The 22,113-nt window shown below is 41.0% G+C and overlaps 2 protein-coding genes across 3 annotated transcripts; both read left to right on the top strand.

Moving 5' to 3' along the window:
• Positions 1-234: 234 nt before the first annotated feature.
• phospho1 (phosphoethanolamine/phosphocholine phosphatase 1) lies at positions 235-3,192 on the top strand. Of its 2 annotated transcripts, none has more exons than XM_085155587.1 (3): positions 235-354; positions 695-768; positions 1,111-3,192. In XM_085155587.1, the coding sequence occupies exon 3, from the start codon at positions 1,224-1,226 to the stop codon at positions 2,076-2,078; it is 855 nt and encodes a 284-aa protein (XP_085011713.1). In that variant the 5' UTR covers positions 235-354; positions 695-768; positions 1,111-1,223; the 3' UTR covers positions 2,079-3,192. The 2 variants fall into 2 exon arrangements, with proteins under 2 accessions (XP_085011713.1, XP_085011714.1); XM_085155588.1 differs by having other exon boundaries at positions 1,273-3,191.
• Positions 3,193-3,710: 518 nt separating this feature from the next.
• eftud2 (elongation factor Tu GTP binding domain containing 2) lies at positions 3,711-19,039 on the top strand. The gene is made up of 28 exons (XM_085155577.1): positions 3,711-3,855; positions 4,511-4,626; positions 4,724-4,886; positions 5,485-5,563; positions 5,716-5,791; positions 6,009-6,074; positions 6,172-6,207; positions 6,367-6,457; positions 6,585-6,667; positions 6,788-6,954; positions 7,304-7,428; positions 8,053-8,116; positions 8,207-8,297; positions 8,442-8,577; positions 8,814-8,941; positions 9,186-9,379; positions 9,463-9,574; positions 9,671-9,811; positions 10,014-10,115; positions 10,484-10,566; positions 10,853-10,939; positions 13,477-13,603; positions 15,384-15,471; positions 15,631-15,749; positions 16,054-16,148; positions 16,263-16,416; positions 18,457-18,564; positions 18,666-19,039. The coding sequence occupies exons 2-28, from the start codon at positions 4,522-4,524 to the stop codon at positions 18,759-18,761; spliced, it is 2,916 nt and encodes a 971-aa protein (XP_085011703.1). The 5' UTR covers positions 3,711-3,855; positions 4,511-4,521; the 3' UTR covers positions 18,762-19,039.
• Positions 19,040-22,113: the final 3,074 nt, after the last annotated feature.

The raw sequence follows: 22,113 nt of genomic DNA, 5'->3' as shown, positions 1-22,113 counted from the left end.
GGAGCCATGTATAAATACTAATGGGCTACATTTACGAGACTGGCGCACATTTCTTCTATGGTTATATTCAAGGAACGGACTATTTACTCTCGATGGGTTTTTCTTCTTCCTTCCTCCCCCTACTCCCACAATCCCCTCCCCCCCTCCATCTTTTTATATCGTGAACGCGCGCAATAGGCTGCTATTAAATGGGCGGACTCGGAGGCGCGGTCACGTTCAGAGTGGCTCTGGTGGGTTTGAGTGGCACATAAAAGTGCGCGAGCCACCGGCCGGCCGGCGGAACTCTACCGCTCTATGAGACCGGATCGGAGCTGACTGACACCGGGGATCGGAACCAGAGCCGGTGACTCATCTGTAATTATTATTATTATTAGTAGTAGTAATAGTAGTATTTTAAACCTCAATCCAGCGCACATCGCCTGCACTGCATGATGTTTGTGCTGCTGTTATGTAAAACAAAACCCTTCTAGATTAACAGCTTGATAAGTAGCCTCGACTTTTCTTTCTAATCAGTAAGCTTTTTTTTTTTTTTTTTAAAGAAAAGTCTAAAATCCCTATTAATAGTTGTTGTTGTTTTTTTTATGTGTGCTTTATGAGCTCTCTGACCTTTTTTCGGCATTTGTCTGCCTTTTAAGTTTGTCCTGTACTGCGTTTCCACTGATTCAGCATTCATTGTATTTTTCTTCCCATAAAGGAACAAACCAGCTACAGTTTGAAGTCAGCTGGTTAGATCTGGACGTCCACTGTAGACATCAGGGAAAATCCAAGGTAAGCACACGTCCTGTGGAAAAAGTTGAATAGGGCTGACCTGCCCGGATACATAATCTGTAGCTTACCGTTTTGCTTGCTTGCTGGAACTGCATGAGTGAGTCTTACCTTGTTTTTCGCTCTTCTACACAATACTTGACCCTTTTCCCCCTCTCCAAAAATCCATAATTTGCTGCCGCCTCTTGTCTGACACAGTTGCTGGTTGGCTGCTTTATATAATATTTATAGATTTTTTTTCGTGCCTTTTCATTGAAATTATATTATTGCTATGAAATCTATATTTGACTTCTTTGCCTCCACCCAAACCCCCACACCCTCCTTTATTGCATTGATGTTTCCCAGAAGGTCACCCTCCTCCTCACCGCGGCCCATTGCGTGGGATGCTGGAGAGCAGAAGAGCGGGGGTGGAGATTTGATGCCACTTGGCAATATTAAAAGTTGTGGCGTAGTAAATCATGGGGGATTCAATCTTCAATTGCTGTTATGTCCCACCCCATCCCCCAGGCGAGGAGGAACCCCAGAGACCCAGGCGCTCAGAGATCATGGCCTCCCACCCAACTCACATCTCCCCTGACAAGCGCTTCCTGATCTTCTTTGACTTCGACGAGACCATCGTGGATGAAACCAGCGATGACATGGTCGTGCAGGCCGTCCCGGGTCAGCACCTCCCCGGGTGGCTGACGGACACTTATCAGCCCGGCCGCTACAACGAATACATGCAGCGGGTGCTGGCCTACCTGGCGGAGCAGGGGGTCACCGAGAGCGACATACGCAGCGTCATGGAGAAGATACCGGCCACACCCGGCATGCTCACCCTCTTCCAGTTCCTCCGCAACCGGCCCGCGAAGGACTTTGAGGTGATACTGGTGTCCGACGCCAACACCTACTTCATAGAGTGCTGGCTCCGGCGCGTCGGGGCCCGCCAGCTGTTCCACCGCATCTTTTCCAACCCTGCGACCTTCAACAAGGACGGGCGGCTGGTGCTGCGGCCCTTCCACTCTCACGACTGCCCCCGGTGCCCAGACAACATGTGCAAGCAGGTGATCGTCAAGGACTACGTGGCCCGCAGGACGCAGGAGCGGGGGCGCCCGTACCAGAGGATCTTCTACGTCGGGGACGGAGCTAATGACTTCTGCCCCGTGCTCTCCCTCGGTCCCCGCGACGTGGCCTTCCCGCGGAGGGACTTCCCCATGCACCGGCTGATCACCGAGACCCACGAAGCCCAGCCAGGGGAGTTCAAGGCTGTCACGGTGCCTTGGGTGAGCGCGGAGGATGTGGTGCAGCGGCTCCGGAAACTGGTGGCAGATTAAAGGGTCACACACTTAGAGAGAGAAAGAGTGTAACACAGAGGGGTGTAATCCAGGGGCCAGCTGACACTTTAAATCATATTCTCAGGTAAAATATTCCCAGAAATTGTTGTGCACGGCAATAAGATATTTGTACCATCTGCGAGGGTCATTGTGTCTATCTGGCGACCAACACGTGCCTCAGTCCAGAATCTCACGTTTTTGTTCCCCAGTCCTGAAATAGAAACCTGGTTTAATCATTAGACATCAAGACCTCAGCTGTTACCCAAAGTGGGGAATCAAATGTAATGATATAAGCATATTAAAGCATATTTCAGTATAACTATAAAGTTTGAGAGCATCCGATTAATAAATATCCTTCAGTGTGGAACATGGAGTGATTGTAAATGTTAAAGTGGGTCAGTGGTATGAGGAATCACTGCAGCAGTCAATAAAAATCTTATAAATAACATGACAAATATATCAACCAACTGAGTTGAGTGCTCCCGAATAGCAGTTATAACTGTTTTATTACAAACTGCACATTTTTGAATATGCAACATTAAATCCATTAAATAAAATTCAGACTTACACTGCCATGTGATGGCAAAGGGCATTGAAACTGACCAAACAGTATTTTTTACGTTCCCCAGACACTAACTTCTGTCTAATTGAGAACTGTATGAATGACCGTGTATCAAGAGTGAGTGTTAATGTTTATCAGTCTGTCTTTATTGTGTAGGCTTCGCCTACTGAGACTATCAACACCAGCAGGAATAAAGCCATCGACTGAAACTGTGTCTGTGTACTTTTTATCGCATTGCCAGAATCCACGAGCAGCAGTGAACTCCCCCCGATATCGTTCATAAAGGCGGGACATAGTGTCACATTTTCTGTTACAACGCTGACAACCGCTAGGATATCCCTCGTCTGAAAATTTTAGACGGCTTTAACTCCCATCACAAACTCATACGCACCCACAATTTGCATGCCATAACAATTACAAAGTCACTTGAAAGAGACTGCAATTAAAAACGGTCTTGAAATGACACCTGAAAGCCACATTAAAACCCAATAAACCAATGATTTTTTTTCAGAATGACGTCTTATACTTTCATATTTGTTAAAAAGTATTTTCATTCTTTATTAGAAGGCATGCCTGACTTTTAGTATATAAAAATATTACAATATGTCTTTAATTTCATCTCCTTTATCTCCTCACGAGCATATTCATGCGTGTCTAGTGCCCTCTTGTGGTTAAAGGGTGTAACTACATACGCGATGTTGTTATGGTCTTTATTCAGGTCAGCGATTAAGATTTAGGTCTACAACACGGTAACGTTTACATTTTCCGAGTCTTTCGGCTAATATATTCTAAAAGTAGTTATCAAAATAACTCTAAAAATAGAGGAAGTTGTAGTTACATATGGGGGTCAACTGAGGGCAACAATTGCACACGGACGTCAGTGAAGATATAAAAAATAAAAACAAATCATTACATAAATGCTCTGTGAGTACACGCGTTTTATTTTGCAGCAAGTGTCATTTGAGGATGGTGAAGCGATGTAGCAATGAACCCTTCGTTTTGCAAACGTGTGCAGTAGTGGCTTTGTAGCCCAAATGGCGGCAGTAGTGAGCTTTAACATCCATTGTTAACCGCCTTCATATTAAACAACTGAAGAAGAAAACCGGAAGCGTCTGGTGCGCATGGCGCTCTTTGAATAATATTTTCTCCTCTGCTTATAAACACAACTCTCAGTTTGCTCGAAATCGATAATTAAGTTATTCCTACAGGATACAGGTATGTGTATTTAGCCGCATGCAGCACTGAGTTATCTTTAACTAAAATCTCTGAACAACAACAACGTAACTCAAACGTCGCTTTCAAGCCATTCATTTCTGTGCTTGTTAGCCGGCTAGCACGGTCGTCTTAGGATCGCTAGTGCAGTAATGGAAGAGCTGCTTATGTCAAACGGAAACGTCTTAGTCAAGATGCATTTTCTGTGCTGATTATCTGTGGACAGAAAACTCGAGTGAACTTGATAAAAGTAACTGAACTACGTCCCTGCATGCTATGCAGCGGTTAGCGTTAGCATTCGCTTTAGCGGTGACTTACAGTGGCATATACTTTCTCATGAATGTTAACCGCCACTGGCAGACAACAAACAAGCCAAAGCTAACTTATATTAAAAGTACATTTCATTTTCTAGTGAAGCATTAAAATGAAGAAGTTACTGATGTGTTATTGATGACTCGGTGACACGTTACGTTTTGGCTAACTTAAACAGCAATAACATACGTTACACATTTTAAATATCTCGTCTTTTTTTCCCCTCTCCTATATATATTTTTCTGCTGAAACGTTATGCGTTTTGTATGCTACAGTGGATCGTATTTATTAAATGAACTTTGCCACCAAATTCAGTTGCTCATTGATATATCAACCCCTCATTTAGTTCTCTGCGATATGGAGGCTGATTTGTATGACGAGTTTGGGAACTACATCGGTCCAGAGCTGGACTCTGACGACGATGATGATGACCTGGATGCAGAGGACAGAGACGTCGACGAGGTACGGTTAACACTCAAGAACCAGCAGTAATTACTAGGTAGTACCGAAGTTCGTGTTTGCAGTGTATACATGAGTTTGTGGTATTTACAATTTGCAGGGTGATGAAGATGACGAGGATGAGCCAGCGGATGCTGATGATGATGTCCCTGGCATGGAGGTGGTCCTGCATGAGGACAAGAAGTACTATCCTACAGCAGAGGAGGTCTATGGGCCTGAAGTGGAAACTATTGTACAGGAGGAAGATACACAACCACTTACAGGTAGGGCTGCTTAAACTGATCTAAAGATGAAAAAAAACCTTGTTGACCAAAATCCAAGGTTTCTACATACAGAAAAGAGGTTTTTGCCTTCTCTCAACAGAAAATTACCAGCACCATGATTAACATTATTATAAATGTAAAGTGGCCATTATTTTAAAAGTGGGTTTTAATTTAGTCAAGAATAAAAAAATAAGCTACAAAAAATGATAGGAAAATGCTTAGACTTCTGTCAAGTAACAGATGCTCATGGCTTTAACTTTATGAGGACCAATCATGCTTACATGTGTAGTCACTAACGAGAAACCCCGAAGGTCTTGTCATCTTGGTCGAGCTGAACTTAACAGTGAATTTGGGTTTGTTAGGAAGCAGCATAAGTGGGAGAACATAGATGGATGAAAACAGGCGCAATAGTACACTGGGCAAAATTAAAGAAAAATGTAAATGTTTTGAAAACCCACAGATTCAGTCTCTGTATTTTCAGATACATTTTAACGGTAGACTGAATCTTTCTGTACTGTAAACATAGTCAAGGAGTGCAGTCTTAAAAATGCTTCTTTTCATGATCCTGTACACAATATTGTCTTTTTACTCCTTCCAGAGCCGATCATCAAGCCTGTGAAGAACAAGCAGTTCACCCTGATGGAACAGGAGTTGCCTGCCACAGTTTACGATATGGAGTAAGAAATTTTCAAGTGTTTCGTTGCATCTGAAAATGCAATTCAGCGTTTCACAGACTGATCTCGTGTAATATTCTTTACACATTAATCCATCTACATGCATTTACAGCGTGTCTTTGGCAAGCAGCATTAACCCTCTTCTCCCTCGCCAGATTTCTCGCAGATCTGATGGACGGGCCAGAGCTGATTCGTAACGTCACCCTCTGCGGTCACCTTCACCACGGCAAGGTTAGAGTCTGCCTTATTCCTGCTCCGGGCGCAGGCTTCTTTAAATATGCTCTTCCAGTCGTGGTCCTCCTCCAGCATGTAGCCAAGCGAACATGTGTTCCTAAGATGAAAAATTGAACAGATTTGGAACATTTTGGAGCATATGCTAATAACATGGCTGCACTTTAGAGCCATCTGTGGCTCACGGGAATCTAATGAATGTGTTTATTCCATTCAGACCTGTTTTGTGGATTGCCTGATTGAGCAGACACACCCAGAAATCAGGAAGAGAGATGATGTGGATGTGAGTGTTGTGTACAATAATTCAAAATGTTTGCAGTCTGTTATACATAGATTCTGTATATGACAGCTGAGACCAACATGATCTGTTACTTTTTCAGCTCCGGTACACAGACATCCTCTTTACCGAACAAGAGGTGAGTGGCTTGGTTTAACTGCTGTAATGCTACATAGCATTCATTACTAAATAATTCTATCAATATTTATAAGTATCCAGAGTCTATTTAGCCTGAATATCTTCTTTAGAAGACCGTATTGATGTTTTCCTTGCTTTTGCCTGATCCATGTTTTTATAGAGAGGAGTTGGCATCAAAAGTACCCCTGTCACAATGGTCCTGCCTGACTCCAGAGGAAAATCCTACCTTTTCAATATAATGGATACACCAGGTATTGTATTCACATTGGATCCTTTAGTTGTTAGATGCATATTTTGAGGTTTTATAGAATGATCTAAAAGTTGCTGACAAAAAACATAAAAACTAACAAGTCTACTTTTGTGCTTGTCCTCCCATAGGCCATGTGAATTTCTCTGACGAGGTCACATCTAGCATCCGCCTCTCAGATGGCGTTGTCCTCTTCATAGATGCAGCAGAAGGAGTGAGTCAACTCCTATTTGCGGTTCTCCCAAACCAACACTATCTATATCTTTTTATGTCATTTCACGTGTGGTCTTCAGCTGCCCATAGATCTCACAGATATTTGTGTATCTCTGCCCAGGTGATGCTGAACACAGAGCGTCTCATCAAGCATGCAGTTCAGGAGCGAATGGCGATCACCATCTGCATCAACAAGGTTGATCGTCTCATTCTGGAGCTCAAACTGCCGCCCACAGATGCTTATTATAAACTTCGCCACATTGTAGATGAGGTCAATGGTTTGCTGAGGTAATACTGGGAACCCCTCGCTAACAGTGTCTGAAGTGTGTGAAGCGTTTTATGCGATTTTTTTTCCCCCCAAAGAAAATTACCATAAAAATATTTGTTAATAATAGATATTATTGTCTTGGTGTGTGTTAAGTTACTACGTTTAAATATTTTCTAATATGATATCTTGGTGGTATGAGGTAGTGTGAAGCTTGCCAGCACTGTGCTGCTGACAATAGCAGGATTCTTTATTTTGTCAGGCGGTAAACATGGTCGCAGCAAGAATTTCTTTTAAAGGAAAGCCACATTAATCTGTAACTGACCACCCAGTGACACTGGTTGCTGATTGGCTATTTCTCTTCCCTCTCAGCACATATTCTACAGATGAGAACTTGGTGGTGTCTCCTCTCCTTGGAAATGTCTGCTTTGCCAGCTCTCAGTACAGCATCTGTTTCACCCTGGGGTCCTTTGCAAAGATCTACTCCGATACCTATGGTGAGATGACTTTTGGGCTTATAAAGTAGTGAAATCGGTGCTTCACTACAGCAGTATTAATATATTGCTGTTTCTAACCATAAAGCTTTGTCTGAATAATGAACCTTGTGTATTTCTGCTATTTTGACCCAATTTAATTCATTTAAAACATGTAAATGCACAAGAAACATGGCGTCCTTATACAGTTTATCTGTTTCAGTTTTTATGTGTTGTTTATTTTTTGTTAAATGAACCTTTTTTGTTTACATAGCATGGTTGATGAATTAAATAATTTGTGGTTTCTAAAGTACATTCGATAAGCTAAAACCATAAGATTACAAAATACTCTGAAGTTAGGGGCCTTTTAGGTTGTAAATCTAACAAGTGCTTATGTCTTTTACTGAAAGCTGATGTATAATATATCGTTTTGATATTTTTCTGTCTTGAAAAAGAATCTTAACACACATGATTTTGATTTTTAAAGTGGTTCAGGAAGCCTGAAAAACAAATGTCAGACTGAAGAATCTTAGTTCAGTCTGGGGGGCTTCAAAGCTTCGACTTTCATGTGACCAGCCCTACAAAAAGCCATGACTTTATTTCATACACTGCACTGTATCCTCTTACCCGTTCTCTCTCTGTTTGTAGGTGACATCAACTATAATGAGTTTGCCAAGAGGCTCTGGGGAGATATTTATTTCAACCCCAAAACGTGAGTAGCTAATGTGGATACGCAACTACGCTCTTAATACATCATTACTATTATTACTACTACAGCAGTTTTCTCTTCTTCCTAATTCAGTCGCAAGTTCACGAAAAAAGCTCCCAGTAGTAACTCCCAGCGCAGCTTTGTGGAATTTGTTCTGGAGCCTCTCTACAAGATCCTCTCACAGGTTCGATGCATTTAACGTCTTATTTATTTATTTATTTTAACATATGCACAACCAGGTAGCTTGGTACATTCTGGCTGCAGGGAGGGTGGGATGAACTCGCAAAGCTCTGTGTGTAATCCTTACCTAAATCCTCTTTGTACCTAGGTGGTTGGGGATGTGGACACGTCTCTCCCTCGAGTTTTGGATGAGCTTGGTATCCACCTGACTAAGGAGGAGCTGAAGCTGAACATTAGACCCCTGCTGAGGCTCGTCTGTAATCGCTTCTTTGGAGAGTTCACTGGTATTGCCCGATTTATTTATTTTGTTTTGTTTATATATATTATTCTTTCTTTTTTTGAAACTTAAAATACTATACAGGCTTGTATGCTTGGCTGCGTAATCAATAAAGTAGTAATAAGACTATAGACTATTAGCTTGTCTGTATGTTGTAGCTGTAATCTGTAGATTAACGGTCATTCTTTAGAAAATCTGAGTCTCATATCTTCAGTACATCAAATCTTGGTGCTTTTCTTGCAGGCTTTGTAGACATGTGCGTGCAACACATTCCTTCACCACAAGAGGGTGCTAGGAACAAGATCGAGCACACCTACACCGGTGGTCTTGACTCAGACTTGGGGGAAGTCATGGCAGAGTGTGATCCTGATGTAAGTTTAATGGAAGGTCAGGTTTGTTGTGTGCTGAGAAGATGCAGCAGTTAATTACTAAAGGTGGCAGTCTCCTTCCAGTGGAATTCTTTCAGGTCTGATGCAAAAAAAGTCAAAGGGCTCCTTGAATTGCTCGAAAAACACAAATTGTTAATTGATACCTTTACTAAAAGTTATGTTCCAGTGGTTAAAACTTTCCACTTCTTCATAATTCCTCTTATGTTCTCATGTCTGTCGTCCTCAGGGTCCTCTGATGTGCCACACCACTAAGATGTACAGTACAGAGGATGGCGTTCAGTTTCATGCTTTCGGTCGGGTGCTGAGCGGGACCATTCAGGCAGGTCAGCCCGTCAAGGTCTTGGGAGAGAACTACACACTTGAAGATGAGGAGGACTCTCAGGTCTGCACTGTGGGGCGTCTCTGGATTTCTGTGGCCAGGTATACTTTTAAAGCTTGAATTCTTTGTTTTGTCGCAAATCAGGGATTGGTTATTAAAATTTCAGTTGATCCCACTATTTTAGGTATCAGATTGAAGTGAATCGAGTGCCCGCCGGTAACTGGGTTCTCATTGAGGGCTGTGACCAGCCGATCGTCAAGACTGCCACAATCACAGAGCCCAGAGGGAACGAAGAGGTGGGAGATCGGCAGAAAAATATGCCCAACGTCTTAAAAAAATAAAAAAAGAGTCAAATCCAGATTCTCATGTTTTTTTTTAACTCTGCCTTTTAGGCTCAGATTTTTAGGCCGTTGAAGTTCAACACAGCATCAGTCATCAAGATCGCAGTGGAGCCAGTGAATCCATCAGAGCTGCCCAAAATGCTCGACGGACTGAGGAAGGTCAACAAGAGCTATCCTTCTCTCACCACAAAGGTATGACATCACACATATGTCAATAATTTTCTTCTTTTCTTTTTTTTAAATAACAGCCTGAGCCTGTTATTTTAAAGTCAGTATGTTTTAAAATTTTTCAGTGTAGTTTTACCTTTGAAAGGACAAACATTGGAAGCGTCGCTGCTCCAGACTGTAATCTAAACAACAGTTAAATGAATTGACTGGTGTGTTTGTCTTTCAGGTGGAGGAGTCTGGAGAGCATGTCATCTTGGGGACAGGAGAGCTTTACTTGGACTGCGTCATGCACGACTTGAGGAAGATGTACTCTGAAATCGACATCAAAGTAATTTTTCCTCCGCGTTGCTTTACTAATGATGTACAACTCGTGGCATTTATTTCACGTCTCGTAATGACACCTTCAGGGACCACAAGAATTAGTAAGAAAATTTAAATGATGAGATTTAGTTTTTGCTGCAATTTCCCTGGAAGTTATTAGGCTGTAGCTGCAATGTTAGTCTGTTAAAGGGGAGGAAACAGTGTGTTATCCTCGCAGCTGCCAACCCAGATGTGCTTTGATGTTTTTAAAGAAGTTTTTTTTTTTGTGGTTTTTATTTACTTTTTTGGTAGAAAAATGAAATATTACTTAAAGACAGTACACACGAGTAAAATCATTGCTTTCTATTTGTAATTTCGCTCCTCGTCCCCCCTCAGGTTGCCGACCCTGTTGTGACTTTCTGTGAAACAGTTGTGGAGACATCGTCCCTGAAGTGCTTTGCTGAGACGCCTAATAAAAAGTACGTGTCGAGGGTAATATTTTTAGATCTTATCCAAACAAACAACAGCATGAGGGCAGTCTGGGATAGATTATTAATCTAATTTAGAGCACCCGGCTCTAAAATAATTTTCTTTTTTAGTTTTAAAGTTTGAAATCGAATGCATGCTGTTTTGCAGTTTGTAGTGTTTGATGTTGAGAAGTTAAATATGTGCACTGTTCAGAGTGTTTCAGTCAGTCTTTCCCTTGAGCTGAGTTTCTCTCCAACCCATAATTAGTGATTGATAGATGTATGATATGATTGACAGGAATAAGATCACCATGATTGCCGAGCCCTTGGAGAAGGGGCTGGCCGAGGACATCGAGAATGAAGTAGTGCAGATATCTTGGAACAGGTAGGTGAAGACATTACTCTTATCCTCACACGTATAGAAGATAGAATGAACTTTCAATGAACTAAAACAATGTAATTTACTATTTTAGACGTGTTGATTTCTTCCTTTTCCTTCTAATATGATACCAGGGTTATAAAATACTCAATACTTCAGCGCCATCCTGACCAATATTTTATTTTCATTTATCCTCAAACAGATTTAAATCAGCAGACATTTAAGCCCAGTCATTAGCTCTGTATTTGAATGTGCCAAAGAAGGAAGGCATAGAAATATTCAAAGCTTATAAAAGTACATTTATTGATCTCTACTCTAGATATTTTATCATGAATAGACACAGAGGTGTGCCCTTTCTGAGTGATCCGATTCAGCTAGTTTTAAATGTTTCGTTTGAGTTGAATGCAGGAGTCAGGTTTGGTGTAAAATTTCTCACCACTGCTTTCTTCATGTTTTCCTATTGTAAAAGTCTACAGTCAAGCGGCGCTTCATAAATCTAAATAGTTTACAACATGGAAACTGCTGGCAACACTCAAGAAACAGAAACAGATCAAATTTAGATTTTCCAGAAAAGACCTAAAAAGGAAAGAAATGCCCAGTTGATTAATGGTTTGGGGTTTTTTTTATTTATAAATGAAAGTAAAATGAACTCATGCCAGAATGGTGGGCACATAGAATGAAAAAGGAAGGAAAGAAAGAAAGAAAGGGTTCATGATCCAAACAATACCACATTATCTATCAAACGCAGTGAAGGCAGTGTTATGTTAGTGGAATGCACGGCATCCAGAGGAACTTGGTCACCGATAGCTACAGATTTTGTGACTGCAGCAAGAAGTAGCAAGATGTGTTTTTAAGTTATAGAACTATAGTTTCTGCTCACATTCAGTTAAATGCTGCAAAACTGATTTGAACATTATAAGAAAAGATGCAGAAAAATGCATTGGAGCAGCTTTTTAAGGCAAAAGACATGCACGTGTTCTTAGATGGCTAACTCGGTCACCTGACCTTAATACGGCCGAGTATGATTTTTTTTTTTTGTATATATATTTTTATTGAAGAAAAAAAGGACTTGTTACAATAAGGTGCATTGATATTATTTAGTCCCCCCCAAAAAAAAAGAGAGAGAAAAAAAAAGGAAAAGACTTTTTCTTAGTCCTTTTGTTTTACATTCAGATAGTGAAAAAATGAACTCGGTGGCTTGACAGTGTATACATGATGCAGCATGTTTAACTTATTTACAAAGAATGCATTAGGTAGATATTATGAAGTTGAGGGTCAACCTGACATTGTACGATACATGGGAGATACACCAATTCAGGGCTGGTCTTACCTAAATTCAGGGCGGATGGGGGACGCAAAGCTAATCCATTTATTCCATATTTTGTAGAATTTGTCTTTTCGAATTTTTAAAAAGAATGTAAATTTTTCCATTTCAAATATTTCAAAAACCACATTAAACCAATCAAGTGTTGGCGGAGTTGGATTTAACCACTTTCTGGTTATTGATTTTTTTTGCTGGCCGCTAATAGCGCTTGTAAGAGCTTTGCGTCCCCTCCCCGGACCGAGCCAGCAACCAAGCCCAAGTACAAATTTATAAAATTAATGTCAAATTTTATCTTAAAAAACTCACAAAGAGTTTTATGAATTCCCAGCCAGTAATACTTTAAGTTAGGGCAGTCCCAAAAGATATGATAATGATGTGCCTCTTCTGATCCACATCTTCTCCACCATTCCGCTGTCCCATTTTTATATTTAGAGAGTATGATTTTTCATTTATTTATCTATTTATTTAGATTACTGAAGCCAAAACTAAAAGCACAAGGCCAGGAAAAGCATCTCAAGAGAGAGAACTCTGTTTTTTTTGTGCCAGACTTTATACAATCAATGCTGGTATTTTACATTAAGGTATTAAAAATAATCCATGCATTTAAAATTTGGACAAACATTTTACAGTTGGTTCTATTGGTTTGTCGATTTTTCTAGCGCTTGCACAAATGAAGGGACACTGTATTAACAAACAAAAAAAATCTCAACGGTCAATGAAAGTCTATATTTTAGTCACATCTTAATTGCCTCTTATGTTTATTTTTCTTTGAAATGTATTACTGGTATTCAGGACTATTGGGTAAATACAAAAGCAGCTACTGTCACCAATATATCTATTTAAAGTGTATATAAACAACTTTCTGTATTTTAATATTAAGGCAATATGAAGAACAAACTGAATGTATGTCTTCATTTTTTTTAAAAATCCTCCATGCTGTATTGATCAAGTCACTTACAGTAATTGAATCATTCACTAAAAGCATGGATGAATTTCCTCCTCTCTGACATGATTACATGCATGAGTGAGTATGGTGCTCGAGAGAGGCTTCCAGTCAGTACATGTCTCAGCTCATTGGTATCTAGCAGAGCCAGCATGGGATACTCTTCCTCTTCCATTAACCCCTTTACCCCCCAGCGAGCCAATATCTTTAATGTTACACAGTGGCACAGTGGTGCAGCCCTCTTTTCAACTGGGCTCTGTTCTTTTCTCATGACAGGAAGAAGCTGGGAGAGTTTTTCCAGACCAAGTACGACTGGGATTTGCTGGCTGCCAGATCTATTTGGGCCTTCGGACCAGACACTACAGGACCAAACATTCTTGTAGACGACACACTGCCTTCTGAGGTGAGGTTTTAATTCAGCCATGCAGCTTAGTCACAACAGTGTGTGCGCCTGTTTGTCTATGCAAAGATTTAATGCTAGACGCTTTTTCCTACTTGAGCACAGACTCTTCAAAACAAAATAAAACTCTTTGACAGTTTAAAAAAGCATCCAAAAACATAACAGAAAATGGGGCTTTTAAAAGCACAAAATTCAAATTGTTTTTATGCAAAAGAATTTATCATTTGAAAAGCTGAAGCCCTTTGAGTATTTGGCAGTTTGACTTTTTTCAGTCTTGCCGAAATTCATGCATTAACAATAGAAACCTAGAGGAGCGTACTTGCACCAAATCTCAACATCCCCCATATTCATATGAACATCTGGATCTGAATTAGTTTGTGATACTTCAAGGTGATGACACTATTTTTTCACTTTTCAAATTAACATTTGTGTATATGAGATATGGTCTTGTTTTTGCTCGATTCCAATCGGGAATTTTAATCACTTCTAAACTGGTCCAAGGTCGACATCTGGTTTAAAAACAAAAAAAATCATGCAAATGAGCACAGTTTTTTGAGTAGCTTAGAGACCGACAAACTGAACCAATCAGAACTTGTTGGCAGAGCTCTTAAACCAGGGGTCTCAAACTCCAGTTCTCGAGGGCCGCTGTCCTGAAAACTTTTCCATGTGTCCCTGTTGCAACTCACCTGAATACAATTAGCAGGTTATTAGCAAGACTCTATAGAACTTGACTGCATGCTGAGGTGGCAATTCAGCCATTTGGTTCATGTTACAGCAGCTCATGAGTGAACGAACACGGTGCAATAAAATAACTTTTGGATAGGGCTGCTCGATTATGGCAAAAATGATAATCACGATTATTTTCACTAAAATTGAGATCTCAATTATTTGACGATATTTATTTAACAATAACAATGTATTGAATAATGGCTTTAAAGATTGTCAAAAAATAATATAAAATAGTGTGCAAATACTGATAACAGTGCAAATGTTTGCAATATAAAAATAAATGAAAAAATGTAAGCATCTATGTTTAGTGAACTTTGCAGTGTTGCTCTGTGGTGCAGCTACGACACCGTAGCAAAGTTTACACACTATGTTTACTTGATCCACGTCTGACTCCTCGAACCCATAATGTTTCCACACCACTGAAGTTTTTTTTTACCTCTCTTTTCAACCAACGGCAGTCACTCTCCTCTCCAAATAACTTCTGCTTAGCTTTCCGAGCTTCCCTCGGGTCCTCTTAATTGTTGTGACGTGTGCTAATAATCGGCTCAGTCATTTTTAATGATCGTTGAAAGCCCAGATCGTAATTTAGATTAAAATTCGATTAATTGAGCAGCCCTACTTTTGGAAGTACATTTTTCCAAACACTTACATTTACTTAAATTTACTTGAGTAGGGTTTGGGGTTGCCACTTCAGCATGCAGTCAAGTTTTGTTCTCTCTGAATAAATTAGTAGGTAATGACCTACTAATTTTATTCAGGTGTGTTGCAACAGGGACACATGGAAAACTTTCAGGACAGCGGCCCTCGAGGACTGGAGTTTGAGATCCCTGCCTTAAACTATGCCGTTATATGAAATTTGTGACAGTAGTTTAGTTATCGATGATTCATTTTAATTTTTATTATATAAGATCAAAAAAATACATTTTAAAGAAATAAAAGTTTAGAACATCCACTCTTGGCTAGCTGTGCTTAGTTTCTACCCGTCAAATCATACAAGGATATTGAACTGTCAAGGTTTTAGCCAATCCTCCATCAACTTGTGTTTCACCTCCAGGTGGACAAAGCACTGCTTGGTTCAGTCAAAGACAGCATTGTGCAGGGCTTCCAGTGGGGCACCAGGGAAGGACCTCTGTGTGATGAACGTAAGTTCTCTCTTTGAACCCCGCACCACTGAAACACGCTGTTTGGATTGCATCTGGTGCTGGAATTTCCTCCTAACCTTGTAGAAACTGTACACTGTCAAAATGTGCCTTTCCTCATCAGTGTTATCTAACCATAACCGTGTGTTTTGCTGCCTTCAGCCATCAGAAATGTCAAGTTCAAGATCCTGGACGCGGTCATAGCTCAGGAGCCTCTCCACAGAGGAGGAGGTCAGGTCATCCCAACAGCAAGGAGAGTGGTGTACTCTGCTTTCCTCATGGTGAGCTCATTCTTCCCCCGATCCCCATTCTTCTCATCTGCCATCAGCTTCTCCAGTTTTTCCTTTCACCCGCACTTTCTTTAATGTTCCATTACCTTGATTAGAGTATGGATCTTTGCTGATGTGTGGTCTTTTTAATTGCAGTGTGATAACATTTCTCTTTCATGATGTTGGCTTCTTTCCTCATCTTCTTTGGCTTGTATGCTGCTGTTTTCATAAATCTGTCAGTCAGCTATACATGCCATTGCCATTTTTTTTTTCTCCAGGCTTTTGGCTTTAACGTATACTGTCCCTTATGTCTCAGGCCACTCCGAGGTTGATGGAGCCATATTACTTTGTAGAGGTTCAGGCTCCAGCTGATTGTGTGTCTGCAGTTTACACAGTGCTGGCTCGAAGGAGGTTTGTCTGTTTTCTTTATATCGATGTAGGGTTTAGTGCAAAGCAGTGCAAATATTAGTAAATACAAATTCCTTCTGCTTTTTAATTATTGGTGTCGTGTTTGTCATTGATCAGGGGTCACGTCACCCAGGATGCACCGATTCCAGGCTCTCCTCTCTACACAATTAAGGCTTTCATCCCAGCCATCGACTCGTTCGGCTTTGAGACAGACCTTCGCACACACACACAGGGTCAGGCCTTTGCTCTGTCTGTGTTCCACCACTGGCAGGTAAGATTTAAAGACATTAACTTGCTTTCCAGCTGATGTTTGTTTAGTAAAGTCAGTAACAACGTCAGTGAAAATCCAGGTGGAAATGCTAAGAAAACGCAGACATTCAAGGAGCTTTGGAGACATCCAGAGGTGTCAGACTTACACATGGAGTTTGGTATGCGCTGTACTTTAATACAAGTAAAGAAAAAGCTTAGATTCATCGAGAATGAAATAATGGCCAACCTTCACCTGCTTGCATCTGAGGAGCGGAATAAGCTTTTATCAAAACAGACAAAAAAAACACCCCAAACATACGGTTAATTTGTGAATTTCATAGTGAATATTCGCTAAACGACAGCGTGATTTTTGGTTCGTCTGCTGAAACCCATGCACTTACTTGCGCGCACAAACTCTGACACCACATAAAATTATGGCAGCTTGTGCAGCAGAGTGACCCACGTCGTGCACATGTCTGCCACTCTGGTTAAAACGCTTTTGATGTGGACTAGAGGGGAGTGTTGAGTCATTACGTTTTAAGTATAACGTGGCTGTCCGGGTATCTTTCTGCACATGTCTGACATGTGTTTGTGTCTGCACTCTGCAGAGCTGTGTCAGGGAAAATTAACTCTACTTAGTGTAGATTAATAGTTTGCTGCTCTGAAATTAGTCTGAAAGAAAAAAGGATTATCCTGGATGGAAATATTAAGTATTTTTTTATACTCCTAAGTTTTGTTTTATCCTCTTGAGGTGAAAATGAAAGTGTGACAAGAAGCTAGGCATGAGTTATTTATTCATAAGCTTGTTGAAATACTGTAAAAAGAGGTATTATAGGTACACTGATCCTTTGGGACATGAAAAATAAATGAAAACCCACTGATGACAAATGCACACAGGGTTTTTTTCCCTCCCTCGTAACTTATTTCAGTCAACTTGTTAGGTTTTGTATTGTGTGTAGTTTTTTTTTCCCTGAGAATATAAATTACCCTTCATGTTTTAGGGCAGTTACCAACTCAGATTTCCCCTGGGAAGATTCCTGATTTTATTTTCATTTTTAAAACTGCAGCAGAAATATTTTGATATTTTGCAATTATGTGAACCAGTGTGATGAATTATTTCCACCTAGCTCAGTTGTAGATTGTTTCGAGAAACTCTCCTTTAAAAAACAAGGATTTTCCCCCCCAGCAGACTTCCAAGATGAAGTACCAATCACCACGACCACCTATCCTTAAATGACTCTTCAAAAGGCAGCCTCTCTGTCTGTAACCGATACAATCAACACTATGAATGTTCACTGCTGACTAGTCCTGCCAGCACATATAGATTCAGCTGTCCCAGATAATAAGAATATAGCACAGTGAGCTATGCTGTTTGCCGCATTTAACTCAAGAGGCTATATTGTGCCTCCCTCATTAGTTTGATCATGTAGTGCCGGTATTGGCATGCTATCAGTGCGCTGCTGACTTATTCTTGTTCGAGGCTCCCATCCATCTGTTGATTAGGCTTCAGCCATGCTATTGATGATATTTTTCCCCTTTTCCTCTACTTTTAATCTCTCCTCGAGGCTGAGAAAGTCTTAGCTACTTGCCTCACACTACTTACTTCAGATTCAAGCTTTCCTCTTCCTCCTGGATTTAGGAACTGTATCACATCTCACTAAAAACTTTCAAAGGTTATCCAATGAGTTAGTGGATTTAGTAAATTGTTTAAAAACCTTCAAACTAATTTCTTCCGACTCAACCTGTTAACAAGACGCTGATGCCATGTCGGTCACAGACAAAAAGAGTGACAGCACTTTCACGTTGCGCTTTCCATCATGTTGATGGACGCACCCCTGACTCAGTAACAAAGGGACAGACTTGCAACTGAATCAGATATTTAATGAAATGTCCACTCAGCTTGTTAATGCTCTGAGTTTGATGTGCTTCGTGTTGTCAGATTATTTCACAGATTGTGCACGGTTGAGTGAAAGGGGGAAGAATTCCCATGTTGACCAGTCACAGCTGCCATTTGCTCTTTCTCTCTTCATTTTTCACCATGACGATCGGGTTTGTCTTTCAGATTGTGCCTGGTGACCCTCTAGATAAGAGCATTGTGATCAGGCCCCTCGAGCCTCAGCCTGCCCCCCATCTAGCCAGAGAGTTCATGATCAAGACCCGAAGACGCAAAGTGAGCCTTTTGACCACTTGTTCATCGATACTTCTATAAAATGTGCTTGTAAATTGTCTTATTTTTTTTATTATATCTAAAAAATTTTTGGTTCTCCGAAGGGCCTGAGCGAGGATGTGAGCATCAGCAAGTTCTTCGACGACCCTATGTTGTTGGAGCTGGCCAAACAAGACGTGGTGCTCAACTATCCCATGTGAGATCGCAGCATTCACTGCAAACTCCAGCAACTCCACCAAGACCTCTGCTGCTCAGTGAACAGCAAATCCTGCTTGTTTTAGAAGTTGTGGGGTATAATGTTGCTACACCTTACCCATTGCAGAGCAGCTGTAGTTGTCAAACATCGCAGAAGTTTGTTGCTTCATCAATCTCTTGTATTTTTATTTTTTATATGTACAAACTGTCATTGTTTTTGTAGAGGAAAAAGAGACATTTGGTGTTCGATCTGGCGTATGTCTGAATAAAAGTTTGTAAGTCAGATGTTGAGATGTCTGGTTCTTTCTAGTGATGCAATCTTTTAACATCATTTTACATTTCAAAGTCGACGTATGGGTGTATTGGATTTGAAACACCTGGATGGGAATCTTCAGTGTTTGTGTCTGTGGGTGAAAATGTTGCTTAGTTGGACTTTTTGCTGATGGCTTGAGTGAGCGGTGCGTGTCTGGAACACAGTGTGGGCAGTGACTGATAGGTTGTGGGATGATTTGAGGCAGCCAGGCAGGAAGCAAAGGTTAGGGTCACATGACCAAATAAAAGGGGGAACAAAGGAATGATGGAGCATATCAAAGGAGACAGATGTCATTGGATTAAATGTTTGGTCTTCCTTCATCTTGAGTGTGTGCTGTAAACTTAAAAGGCCTGGAAGTGACACAACCCAACAAATGACTTCTTCCTATGGATGTAGTTTCAATGGCGTGTAGAGAATGTGGAGTGGCTCAGGTAATTTCAGGTAATTAGACGAAGGGGTAGGGTTATCCAAATTGGTGTCAGGCTAATCAGCAGTACATTTACAGTAAAATCAAATCGGCCGGCTGTGTAACTTTTCTGTAGCTGGGAAGTTGTGTGAATTCAAATTTAACAGGAAGGAGCTAAGAATGTAAAATGAACAATGCCAGGATTTTTTTAAAGCTGTCAATAACTTATATAATGCTGTTATATAAAATCCACTTTAATGATGTGATTGGGTTTTTAAGGATGCTTCATAAATCATAAATCCATATATAATAGTTTCTAAAGACCCTGGTTATGAGTTTTCAATTGCCCAAGTATATTAAGAGCTCATCTATAGGCAGGATAAAATTTGGCAAACAATACAAACTGCCTTCTCAACTGATGGGATCACCAGAAGTCAGTTTATGTAACTTACAGAGTATAGCATTACTTAAATGCAGGTTTGATATTTTTGGGGGTTTTTTGTATGGGAATTGTTTTTCAAAAGTTTGGTGGTGCAGTATCCCAAAGAACTCCTTCTGAAAAATCCAATAAAAGCATGAAGAACTGCCTGCAACTCAGCATTTAGGAGACCGTCTTTTTGAGCAGTTTAAAGTTACACAATGAGTGATCCTCCAGCCAAATCAGCAGCAGAGAAGTGGATAATGCTGCAGGAGCAGTTTGAGAGGCACCGTCTGCTGTGAAACTTGATTTCAAACTGACCACAGCCACTGCTCTTGGTGAAAGATGAAACTTTCAAGCCTGTAGGGTGTAAGCATTTGAACATAAAACATATATACTGAGTACATTATCACTCTAAAGAGCAGCTTTTAATTTCACTTCAGGACACATTGGTTTGCGTATCTTGTCACACCTTCGGAGCACAGCAGTGTCTGAACAGCTCGGTCCTTCATCACTCACCACTGACAATCCCTCAAACAGTCCCGGAGGTGATGGAGATTGGGAAGGTTAGCCCTGGAATAGGAAGAGTTGAAAATGGCAAGCTACTTTTGACATTTGGACTGAATGTCAATCCTGTTCAGGGTGACAAGTGATTTTTGTGTATTTATTTATTTTTGGCAAATGTGGGTAGATCGCAGGGGTAAGGGTAGGGGTGGGGGTTTCTCTGCCCTTTACAAATGCTTCAGGGTAGGAGAATTGAAAGGAATTGGATATTTGTGAACAAGAACTCACTTCCTCATCGATGTATTTAGATGCAGGTTCTGTCAGAGGTTTACATCCAGTTATCTCTGTTCTATAAGAATATGATCAACTCTGCATTTGTTAAGTAAGCGTGCACTCAGACACGGTCCCATCACTCCTCCCTTATGTGCTGGCGTGAGATCGTGCCTGGCCCCGGGCGCAGAGACGGATGGCAGCAGTTCTTGCCGGTCTGAACACAAGGCCCCGGAGCAGTCATTACAATCTGTGGTCCCTGTGCTAAATATAGACAGGAGCAAGGTTCTGCCGTGTTATAGGGCCAACTAGGGGCACTCTCCTCCTCCTCAGTCAGGCCTTTTCCTTTGCGTCTTCATCTGATTTCAACATCTCATCAGTCACCCTTTCCCACAGTTTGTCCGTCCTCTGCTCTTACTTTTTTATTCGTGCTGTTCTTTCTCACTGCAACTACACACCTCTCAGGCTCTGCCATGTGTCTATGACTCAATCACACTTGTCTCTTCCTGCTAACATCATGAGCGAATCTCTCCCTCTGGATTATCCGGCACAACGTGGACAGCTATAGGCACTGAGAGTCCAGGCAGACAGTTTCATAATAAGAATCTGTTTATAGCGAAGATGTAACCACAATTATCTACTCGCTGAAGGAAGATGATGAAGGTTGAGTCAGCCTCCAAACAATGTCATGACTACAGCAACTACAAAGAAGCCAAAAAAGAAAAAAAAAACTATACAAAGTGAAGCAAAACAAACAACGAGTACTTTCAGACTGGATGTCTTGCTGCTTTGTTGAGGCCTTTCGTACGTGTCTGCACCAGGGGCCTGCTTTCTCATAAGCAAAGAAGGCCGTCGATCTGAACAATGTTTCCAAACCTTCCCAGAATATATCCTATTGCTCCTCCTTTCATATCTACCTTCCAGCAGATCCATAAAAATCTGAGGTAGGGGATTTGATCTGGCACACAAATAAACACATGACTGTGTGACTCCTGCACCCGCGGGCACCCAAAGAACCAACAGTACTGATTCATTTCCTATCAGGGGATCCAGAGTTCATGCCAGAGTTTAGCTCACATACTCATTGAGGCTGCACATGCATGGGTGCCTGCAGAATCAGAGAGGGTGGATGGACTCGTGAGCCACCCCGCCTTTAGAAGAATGAAGCTGCAACCTCAAAGCTGCTAGCTGTCTCAATTTGCCAAATGAACCATATGTGTTCCCATGCTTGAGGCCTTCTAAACAAGCAGATTGAGACCAGACGTGGGCCCTCACTCAGTGGTGCGATTGAGATGGTAATGAATGGTAGAACACCTTGAAGTGATCCAAATCATTTCACGAATTACTCATCTGTAAGCCCCTTTTCACTGTAAGGAATCGAAGAACCCCGATCCCTTCAGTCACTTCCTTGGATATCATTTACAGCCCAATAATTATTAATTGTTT

The sequence above is a fragment of the Neolamprologus multifasciatus genome, chromosome 4 (genome assembly GCF_963576455.1).
Source record: "Neolamprologus multifasciatus chromosome 4, fNeoMul1.2, whole genome shotgun sequence".
In the NCBI taxonomy this organism is placed as follows: domain Eukaryota; kingdom Metazoa; phylum Chordata; class Actinopteri; order Cichliformes; family Cichlidae; genus Neolamprologus; species Neolamprologus multifasciatus.
Note: the sequence above shows the minus strand (reverse complement) of the source record. Positions and strands in the feature narration are given on the sequence as shown.

Bases quoted from the DNA above. Each gene is read 5' to 3' on its own strand.
- eftud2 (XM_085155577.1), top strand. From the start codon at position 4,522: ATGGAGGCTGATTTGTATGACGAGTTTGGGAACTACATCGGTCCAGAG. The intron at 6,955-7,303 runs GTAATACTGGGA...CTTCCCTCTCAG, and splicing joins GAGGTCAATGGTTTGCTGAG to CACATATTCTACAGATGAGA. The intron at 13,604-15,383 runs GTGAGGTTTTAA...TTTCACCTCCAG, and splicing joins ACGACACACTGCCTTCTGAG to GTGGACAAAGCACTGCTTGG.
- phospho1 (XM_085155587.1), top strand. From the start codon at position 1,224: ATGGGGGATTCAATCTTCAATTGCTGTTATGTCCCACCCCATCCCCCA.